Source organism: Zeus faber, assembly GCF_960531495.2.
Source record: "Zeus faber genome assembly, chromosome: 22".
Lineage (NCBI taxonomy): Eukaryota > Metazoa > Chordata > Actinopteri > Zeiformes > Zeidae > Zeus > Zeus faber.
Window position 1 is genome coordinate 24,540,915 of NC_137209.1, and position 11,583 is coordinate 24,552,497.

The 11,583-nt window shown below is 36.0% G+C and overlaps 2 protein-coding genes across 2 annotated transcripts in view; both read right to left on the bottom strand.

Moving 5' to 3' along the window:
- Window positions 1-384: 384 nt before the first annotated feature.
- vbp1 (von Hippel-Lindau binding protein 1) lies at window positions 385-4,732 on the bottom strand. The gene is made up of 6 exons (XM_080022929.1): window positions 4,639-4,732; window positions 2,552-2,676; window positions 1,784-1,850; window positions 1,582-1,680; window positions 846-984; window positions 385-564 (listed from the first exon to the last, which is right to left on the bottom strand). The coding sequence occupies exons 1-6, from the start codon at window positions 4,717-4,719 to the stop codon at window positions 488-490; spliced, it is 588 nt and encodes a 195-aa protein (XP_079879055.1). The 5' UTR covers window positions 4,720-4,732; the 3' UTR covers window positions 385-487.
- Window positions 4,733-5,957: 1,225 nt separating this feature from the next.
- The window catches only part of LOC307247465 (E3 ubiquitin-protein ligase TRIM68-like), a gene marked incomplete at both ends in the record, with an annotated part of 10,946 nt that continues 5,320 nt past the window's right edge, over window positions 5,958-11,583 (bottom strand). The window contains 2 exons of the mRNA XM_080023617.1: window positions 5,958-6,443; window positions 6,690-6,892. Of these exons, the coding sequence (XP_079879743.1) occupies window positions 5,958-6,443; window positions 6,690-6,892 (689 nt within the window). The remainder of the gene's footprint in view (window positions 6,444-6,689; window positions 6,893-11,583) is intronic.

The following is an 11,583-nucleotide window of genomic DNA, read 5'->3' on the forward strand; positions in this document are numbered from 1 at the left end:
TTTCTCCTTCCCGTCAGGCCCCTGTCTACTTCCCGTCAGGCCCCTGTCTACTTCCCGTCAGGCCCCTGTCTACTTCCCGTCAGGCCCCTGTCTACTTCCCGTCAGGCCCCTGTCTACTTCCTGTCAGGCCCTTTCTCCTTCCTGCCAGGCCCTGTCTACTTCCTGTCAGGTCCCTTTCTCCTTCCTGTCAGGTCCCTTTCTCCTTCCTGCCAGGCCCTGTCTACTTCCTGTCAGGTCCCTTTCTCCTTCCTGCCAGGCCCATCACAGTAACAGCTTGTTAGGTAATGCATCCAGACATTCCCTATTGTGTTTCATTTGTTTATTGTTTATTATTTGTGTTGTTACAAACATCAAAAATAAGAAATGAATGAAAAAACAAACAACTCCCTCCCAGAGTTTTTATTGAGTTTGAAGAAAAACACTTTAATAAGTAACAAATTAACCAAAAACACAGTGAAGAGGAGGAAGAGGAGGAGGAGCAGCAGCACTAGGACTTGTCGGCTGTCTTCAGGACGTTGTCTTTGCTGCGTCTCTTCACGTCCCAGTTGTAAACCCTGGCCATGTCTGGCACAGGCTCAGCAAACAATAATAATAATCATAATAATAATGATAACACAACTTTATACTTATTCAAAGGTTATTTGATATATTCAATTCTAGTTTTGATCATAACCGATTCATTATTTATATATTAAATTCAAGTTTTGATCATAATTGATTTATTATTTATAAATTTAATGAGAGTTTTGATCATAATTGATGTATAATTTGATATATTCAATGAGCATTTTGATAACAATCATTAATAATATCATATTCTCTGGCTTCTGGTGGTGGAAGGATACTGACTTCAGTGGTTGTGAACTGGTCCCTCAGGAAGTCCAGGTCGTCCTCCAGAGAGTCCAGGTTCCGGGTGGCCGTGCTCAGGTTCTTCTCCAGCAGAGCCTGGGCGTCATCGATGTCGTACTCCAGCATCACGTTGGCCTGCATAGATAAATGATTAATATTGCATACTAATATACAAATACTAATATATAAAACAGGAATACCATAGTCATGACATTTTGGTGACCTTTGCCATATAATTACTTAAAAAAGAAGTATTAGAATATCAGTAAAACCATATTATCATATAAGCATGTATATATATATATATATATATATATATATATATATATATATATATATATATATATATATATATATATATATATATATTATTATTATATTCAAATATAGTTATGAATTCTAAGTATATTATATAAGTATTAAAAAAATATTGTATAAGGATTTGTATATTATTATTTAAATATTAGGACATTTTTATATAAGGATATTATTAGTATTGTATATTATATACATATATTATGTAACTATGTATATTATTGAATAAGCATGTTTATTATTATTAAGTATTTATTATGTAAGTATGAATTTATCATCATCCACATAATAATAAACAATAATAACAATAATAATAATAATAATAATAATTATTATTATTATTATGTATTAGAATATTATTATACAAGTGATATATCAGTATTAGTATACAAGGGTTGATATTAACTATAAACTGACCCCGAGCCACAGACACACTTTGTCCGTGGGGGGCACAGAGGCCTTGCAGTACACATTGTCGGCCAACAGGAAGTGGGTCTGCAGGGGCTCCGTGGCGTCCTGGGGGAGGAACGAACATCTGTTCACCCCGAAAAAACATCACAAACACACATTGAAACAAAGCCAACAGTTTGACGACTACTGGGTGTTTTGGGGGCTGCACCTTCTTCTTCTGCATGTAGCGCAGCATCTCCAGCGTCTGTTTGATCTGTGGAATCTGACTTTTCAACCTGGAACAAACAGGAACAACAATCACCGTCGGTTCATAATCACATTCTCATATCGGAGGAACTTGTTGCGGTGAGACCTGGTGCACTTCGCTGCAGACAATAGGCATTAAAAATAAAAACTTTTCAAAATGAGAAGAAATTATCAAATACAATAAAAATATTAGAAAGCAGAATGTTTCCCAAAGCAACACTGTAGTACGTGAGACGTTTATTATTTCAGATTCCACAATCAAAGACGTCCCATGGGTCCAGAAGGAATTAAGGAGTATGGTACTGTATTAGACAGACAGACAGGTTCCAGACGGACACTCAATTCGTCCTCGGAGGGAAATTGTAGTGTCATAGCAGCTCACATAAAAAATAGGCAAAAATAATAGAATAAACAATAAGACAGTAGAATAAAGCGATTTAAATGACTAATCGCACAAAGTTTGATTAATCGTGATTTCGCAAAAAAAAATTTCTGAAATGCTGCTCAGCTTTCATCCTGAAGAAGAGGAGCCATGATCAAAAGCAACAGGTTCAATCTGATCAATACTTGGGATTGAACAGTACAACCCAGTACAACCCCACACCCACGCTTCTCTGGATTTGTGCTTTTGTGTCTGTCTTGCTCTGATTTCCATTCTGTACCTATGTTTTGATTTCATATTCCCATGACATAGTTGATACAAAGGCTGGCACCACTGCTCTGACGTTACCGGAGCTTCTTCTGGGCCAAGTTGAGCTCCATGTACTTGTACTTCTGGTGCTCCTCGTCCTGCTTCCTCAGGACGCCGTCGGCCGCCTCGTTCCCAGGAAGCTTCATGTAGGAGTCCACGTCCTCCTGCAGCGGCACACAGGGCACGTCAACACGTCAACACATCAACGCGTAGGCGCACTTCAAAATGTCAACGCACATCAACACACGTCAACACATCAACGCACATCAACGCACGTCCACACACGTCAACACATGGCAACACACGTAACACGTCAACGCACGCAACACCGCAATGCACGTCAACACACCAACACATGTCAACGCACGTCAACACCTCAGTGCACTTCAACATGTCAATGCATGTCAACACACGTCAACGCACGTCAACGCACGTCAACGCACGGCAACCCACATCAACACCGCAACACACGTCAACACACGTCCACACACGTCAACACATGGCAAAGCACATCAACACACGTAACACGTCAATGCACGACAACACCGCAATGCACATCAACACACCAACGCATGTCAATGCACGTCAACACCTCAGTGCACTTCAACATGTCAATGCACGTCAACACACCAACGCACGTCAACACACGTCAACACCTCAAAGCATGTCAACACACTTCTACGCACGTCAACACAGGTCAAAGCACGTCAACACATCGACGCACATCGACGCAAGTCAACACGTCAACACACTTCAACGCACGTCAACACGCCAATGCATGTCAACGCACGTCGACCTACGTCAACACATCAACTCACGTCAGCGCACGTCCATACACATCAACGCACGTCAACACACGTCAACGCATGTCAACACATGTCAACACACGTCAACGCATGTCAACACATGTCAACACACGTCAACGCACGTCAACACCTCAACGCACGTCAATGCACCAACCCACCAACGCACGTCAACGCACCAACGCACATCAATGCACGTCAACACTTCAACGCACGCCAACACAACTCAACACGTCAACGCACGTCAACACACGTCAACACCTCAACGCACGTCAACACATGTCAACACCTCAACGCACATCAACACCTCAATGCACGTCAAGACCCAAACACACATGTGAACACCTCAACACATGTCAACACACGTCAACGCACGTCAACGCAGGTCAACACGTGAAGGCACGTCAACGCAAGTCAGCGCACATCAACGGGACAACACACATCAACACCTCAATGCATATCAACACCTCAACTCACATCAACGCCTCAACGCACATCAATACGTCAACATATGTCAACACCTCAACGCATGTCAACACACGTCAACACCTCAATGCATATCAACACCTCAACTCACATCAACACCTCAACGCACGTCAACGCCTCAACGCACATCAATACGTCAACATATGTCAACACCTCAACGCATGTCAACACACGTCAACACACGTCAACGCACGTCAACGGGCGTCAACGGGCGTCCACATCCTGCTTCCTGCTCTCCGTTTCACCTTTACTTTCCTATTTTTCTCACAGGTTATATTTGGTGTTTATCACCCTTGAGCTTCATCTTTCTGCATTACTGTTGATTTGGTTTATTTCATAATTTTAATCGGGTTGTATTTGTTGTTTATCATTCAATGGATAGACAGATACACCATCGATCATCCACCCATCTCTGTCCACATCTATCTTCCATCCATCCTTCCTTCATCATCATCATCATCATGTCAGTGTTTCCTCAGTTGGATGGAACTGGAGCCACTGGATTGAACTGACTCCAGGGTGTCGGATAATTTAACCCTTTAAAGACCTTTTTAAGGTAAATGTTAGGAAATGTCAGATATTCATGTTTAAGTATTTATTCATATTGCAGAACGAGGACCCAGGACTATTCAATGATATCTGTAAATCTGACTGAATTCAAGAGGTTTTAAGAGAAGCTGAAATTACAATAACTGACTGAAATAACTCAGCTCCTCCCAAGCATGGAGCGTAGCATGAGCCTGTGAGCGTTGGCCCGGGGGCACGGCCCAGCCCAGCCCCGGTGATGATGCAGTAATGTTTTAACCCCGGGTTAAGCTCCGGTGCCGGCTCACCCACCACGAACACCGCCTCGGGGATCCCCAGGTGGTTCTTCTTGGTCGCTGCCGCGGAGCCGCTGCTGTCCGTGGAGGCCGCCATCTTGGAAAGAAGATACCGGCTGCGTGCGAGCGAAGCTCAAGTATCGCGAGAAGACGGTGAGACGCGGCGCGAAGCCTCGTGAGGTCACTACCGAACCACCCCGACCCAGACCGATAGATTATTATTATTATTATTATTATTATTATTAATAATAATAATAATAATAATAATAATAATAATGATCATTATTATTAATATTATTATTATTATTATTATTATTATTATTATTAATAATAATAATAATGATCATTATTATTATTATACTTATTATTATTATTATTATTATTATTATTATTATTATTATTATTATTAATAATAATAATAATGATCATTATTATTATTATACTTATTATTATTACTATTATTATTATTATTAATAATAATAATAATGATCATTATTATTATTATACTTATTATTATTATTATTATTATTAATAATAATAATGATCATTATTATTATTATTATTATTATTATTATTATTATTATTATTATTAATAATAATGATCATTATTATTATTATTATTATTATTATTATTATTATTATTAATAATAATATGTTTTATTATTATTGTTATTGTTATTGTTATTGTTATTGTTATTGTTATTATTATTATTATTATTAATAATAATAATAATTATTATTATTATTATTGTTATAATTATTGTTATTATTACTATTATTATTAATAATACATATATATATATTTTTTTTTATAATTGTTATAATGTGCTTGGTTTCCTGGATGAGAAAACAGTTTTACTTCATTAATTAAATACTGTTATGATTATGTACATGACAAAAAAAGAAATTTACTTTCTCTGTTTATTATAATTATGATTATTATAATAATCATAATTATTATTATTATTATTATTATTATTAATAATAATTATAATAATGATAATAATGTTAAAACCTATACTAATACTAATAATAAAGAACAACAACAAAAATAATACTCACTTTATTATAATTATTATAATTATTATTATTATTATTACTGATAATGCTAATATTAATAATAAACAACAACAACAACAACAACAACAACAACAATACTGACTATATTATTATTATTATTATTATTATTATTATTATGAGACAGAAAATGCAAGCAGGAAATCTGTCACAATAATCTGCAATTTAATTTTAATTTCAATCAATCATCAGTTTTAGTATTTCCTGGTCTGGAACTCTAGCCCCGCCTCCTGGCACCCCCTGACGGACCGGTGGATCCTAGGGGACCGATGGCTCCTCGTGGACCCGTGGATCCTGGGGTCCCAGTATATCCTGGGGGACTGGTATCTCGTGGGGGCCTAGTATCTCCCGGGGAACCGGTGGCTCCTGGGGAACCGGTGGCTCCTGGGGGACCGTGAGAACCAGTGGGGCGGAGTTGCGTCCCCCATCGCTGATGCCGGGGCTGAGGAAGGGGAGGAGCCTCTGGGTGAAGCAGCCTCCCCGGAAGGTGTAGAGGTGGGACAGGGCGTCCACGTCCAGGAAGGACACCGTCCCGGCCTCGTAGTCCACGTAGACGCCCACGGTGCGGGGCCGGCGCTCCAGGGCCAGCAGGACCGAAGGCGAGTCCAGGGCCCGGTACTCGTGGCCGCCCCGCAGCCTCACGGTCCAGTAGCCGTTCTCTGGCGTGCAGGTGATCCTCCCCTTCCTGTGGACCGACTCCTGGACCACGCCAAGGTCCCAGAAGGTCTTGGTCCCCACGGCAACCTGGGTCACGGGTGACAGGTGTCAGGTGCAGCCCGTCCAATCGGGCAAAGGATTAAGACTTAAAAATATAAACGAAATCTCATTCAAAAAACATGTTCTCCTTGTATCATGAGGTGTGGAAAGAGGAAGCGAGGTTGAGAAACAGGAAGTAGGGTGGAAGAACAGGAAGTGAGGAGGAGGAACAGGAAGTGAGGTGGGGTAATAGGAAGTGGGGTGGAGGAACGGGAAGTGAGGAAGTAGACCGACCTGGAAGTAGAACCTCCCGGACAGGAAGCTGCCGGTGGCCAGGACGCAGATGGTCGGGTCGAAGCGCTGGGGCAGGTCTGGCAGGACGTGCAGCAGGTCGCCCCGCGCCGCCTGTTTCCCATCGCCTGACAGCACGATGTTGGGGTGGGCGGAGTCCGGGTCCAGCACCACATCCACTGCAGATGGAGGGTATTTTATTACTACTGTGAAGACACAATGACCCTCAGGGACCAGGGTCTGAAGAGGTGACCTGCTGGTTACACACTGCGAACTGAATACACCAGTACACCGACAAGACTTTGAACTAGTATGACTAGTTGTATAACGAGTGTGATTTGTTGTATAACGCGTATGATTCATTTTAAAACCAGTATGACTAGTTTTAGAACTAGTGAGATTCCTTTTATAACTAGTATGTCTAGATTTATAACTACCACAACTAGTCGTTTTACAACTAGTATGACTAGTCTCATAACTAGTATTGCTAGTTTTATTCCTACTAAGTCGAGCATTATAACTAGTATGGCTAGTCGTTTTATAACTAGTATGATGAGTCTCATAACTAGTATGGCTTGTTGTATTACTAGTATGTCTAGCATAATAACTAGTATGTCTAGTTGTATAACGAGTATGTCTGGGTTTATAACTAATATGTCGAGTTTTATAACTAGTATGACTAGTTGCATAACTTGTATGTCTAGTCGTATAACTAATATGATTCGTTTTATTACTAGTATGACTAGTTTTATAACTAGTATGTCTAGTTGTATAACTAGTACGACTAGTTGCATAACTTGTGTGTCTGGGTTTATAACTACTATGTCTATGTGTATAAGTAATGTGATTCGTTTTATTACGAGTATGACGAGTTTTCTAACTATTATGTCTAGTTGTATAACTAGTATTAATAATTTTATAACTGGTGTGTCTAGTTTTATAACTTGTATGATTCATTTTCTAACTAGTATGTCTAGTTTAATAACTACTACAACTAGTATGACTAGTCTCATAACTAGTATGTCTCGTTTTATTACGACTACAACTGGTCGTTTTATAACTAGTATGACAAGTCTCATAGCTAGTATGCCTAATTTTATTACGACAACAACTAGTCGTTTTATAACTAGTTTGACTAGTCTTATAACTAGTATGGCTAGTTTTGTTACTAGTATGTCTAGCATTATAACTAGTATGACTAGTTTCATAACTAGTATGGCTAGTTTTATTACTAGTGTGTCTAGCATTATAACTAGTATGACTAGTTTTATAACAATTATGCTTAGATGTACAACTGGTATGTCTCGCTGTATAACTAGTATGTCTAGTTGTAAAAATAGTAAGACACGTTTTATAACTAGTATGTCTTGTTGTATAACTGGTATGACTCGTTTTATAACTAGTATGTATACTTGTATAACTAGTATGACTCGTTTTATAACTTTATGACTAATTTTATAACTAGTATGACTTGAACTTTTATAACTAGTATGACTCGTTTTATAACTAGTACAACTTGAAGTTTTATAACTAGTATGACGAGTTTATATGGAGTACAACTAGTTGTTTAATAGCTAGTGTGTCGAGTTTAAGAGCTACCACTGAGAAAAACAGTCAAACTAGTAGAAATAGGGAACTATTCTCCATATGAATAAACAAATTCCTGTAATAACATTACATTACATTACATTTAGTCATTTATCAGACGCTTTTATCCAAAGCGACTTACAAGGGAGAATAACATTCAAGCTACATTGCGACAGAAACATTAGTGTAACAATAAATACTGCTAGGTAGTGCTGAGTACTTGTAGGTTAGGACAGGAGGTACTCACTGAAGAGCTGGGTCTTCAAGTGCTTCTTAAAGACAGAGAGGGAGGTCCCTGCTGAAGAGCTTAAGAGCTTCAAATTAAAGTTAGAGCTGCTGCCAAATCCTCGGTTCTCATTCTGCTAGACTTATCAGCTGCTTTTGACACTGTCAATCACAGCATACTCCTGTCCATACTCTCAAGTATGGGCATAACGGGCAGTGCACTTTCCTGGTTCGAGTCTTACCTCACTGGGCGCTCGTTCAGTGTGACATGGCGAGGCCAGCTGTCTGTGCCTCACCACCTCACCACAGGGGGGCCCCAAGGCTCGGTGCTAGGACCCCTCCTCTTTGCCATATACACCACCTCACTGGGCCCGATCATCCGCTCACATGGCTTTTCATATCACTGCTATGCGGATGATACTCAACTCTATCTGTCCTTCCCGCCCGACGACCCCACTGTCTCGACGCGGATCTCGGATTGTCTCGCTGACATATCCACATGGATGAAGGATTATCATCTTCAACTAAATCTGGCGAAAACGGAACTGCTGGTCTTCCCGGCCAAACAAGGTATTTATCACAACATTGATATTACAATCAACTCTCTATCTCTTGTTCCTACCAAGGCTGCAAGGAATCTTGGTGTCATTATTGATGACCAACTGACATTCTTGGACCATGTTGCCGCCGTCTCCCGGTCCTGCCGCTTCGCACTACTCAACATCCGAAAAGTCAGACCGTACCTGACCCAATATGCCACTCAACTGCTGGTACAAACCTTGGTGATGTCCCGTCTCGACTACTGCAACGCTCTCTTAACAGGCTTGCCGGCCTGTGCGGTGAAGCCACTTCAGATGATACAGAATGCGGCGGCACGACTGGTGTTCAACCAGCCAAAGAGGGCACATGTCAACACATTGACACACTAGCTTTTAAACAACTAGTTGTACTACATATAAAATCGTCATACTAGTTATAAAACTTCAAGTTGTACTAGTTATAAAACGAGTCATACTAGTTATAAAACTTCAAGTCATACTAGTTATAAAACTTCAATTACATTGAATACAACAATTTCCTGGAATAACTATAATTTAATAGAATAATAAACTATTTCCTGTAATAACTATAATTTAATAGAATAATAAACTATTTCCTGTTATAACTTTAATTTAATAGAATAATGAACAATTTCCTGTTATAACTATAAATTAATAGAATAATAAACTATTTCCTGTAATTACTATAATTTAATAGAATAATAAACTATTTCCTGTAATAACTATAATTTATTAAAACAAATTGTTTCCTGTAATAACTTTAATTTAATTGAATAATAAACTATATATTGTTAACACTATAATCTATTAAATCAAATTGTTTCCTGTAATAACTTTAATTTAATTGAATAATAAACCTTTCAAGTCATAACTATAATATATTATAACAAATTGTTTCCTGTAATTTCTGTAATTTAATAAAATAATAAACTATCCCCTGTTATAACTATAATTTAATAGAATAATAAACTATTTCCTGCTATAACTGTAATTTAATAGAATAACAAACTATCCCCTGTAATAACTATAATTTAATAGAATAATAAACTATTTCCTGTAATAACTTTAATTTAATTGAATAATGAACAATTCCCTGTTATAACTATAATTTAATAGAATAATAAACTATTTCCTGTTATAACTATAATTTAATAGAATAATAAACTATCCCCTGTAATAACTATAATTTAAAATAATAATAAACTATTCCCTGTAATAACTATAATTTAATAGAATAATAAACTCTTCCCTGTTATAACTATAATTTAATAGAATAATAAACTATTCCCTGTAATAACTATAATTTAATAGAATAATAAACTATTTCCTGTAATAACTATAATTTAATAGAATAATAAACTATTTCCTGGATTTACTTTAATTTAATAGAATAATAAACTGTTTCCTGGATTTACTTTAATTTAATAGAATAATAAACTAGTTCCTGTTATAACTGTAATTTAATAGAATAATAAACTATTCCCTGTAATAACTATAATTTAAAATAATAATAAACTATTCCCTGTAATAACTATAATTTAAAAGAATAATAAACTATTCCCTGTAATAACTATAATTTAATAGAATAATAAACGATTTCCTGTAATAACTATAATTTAATAGAATAAAAAACTATTCCCTGTAATAACTATAATTTAATAGAATAATAAACTATTTCCTGTAATAACTATAATTTAATAGAATAATAAAATATTCCCTGTAATAACTATAATTTAATAGAATAATAAACTATTTCCTGGATTTACTTTAATTTAATAGAATAATAAACTGTTTCCGGGATTTACTTTAATTTAATAGAATAATAAACTATTTCCTGTTATAACTGTAATTTAATAGAATAATAAACTATTTCCTGTTATAACTATAATTTATTAAAACAAATTGTTTCCTGTAATAACTTTAATTTAATAGAATAATAAACTATTTATTGTTATAACTATAATCTATTAAATCAAAATTTTTCCTGTAATAACTTTAATTTAAATGAATAATAAACCTTTCATGTCATAACTATAATATATTATAACAAATTGTTTCCTTTAATTTCTGTAATTTAATAGAATAATAAACTATTTCCTGTAATAACTTTAATTTAATAGAATAATAAATTATTTACTGTAATAACTATAATTTAATAGAATAATAAACTATTTCCTGTTATAACTATAATTTAATAGAATAATAAACTATTTCCTGTTATAACTTTAATTTAATAGAATAATGAACAATTTCCTGTTATAACTATAATTTAATAGAATAAAAAACTATTTCCTGTAATTACTATAATTTAAAAGAATAATAAACTATTTCCTGTAATTACTATAATTTAATAGAATAATAAACTATTTCCTGTAATAACTATAATTTATTAAAACAAATTGTTTCCTGTAATAACTTTAATTTAATAGAATAATAAACTATTTCTTGTTTTGACAATAATCTATTAAATCAAATTGTTTCCTGTAATAACTTTAATTTAATTGAATAATAAACCTCTCATGTCA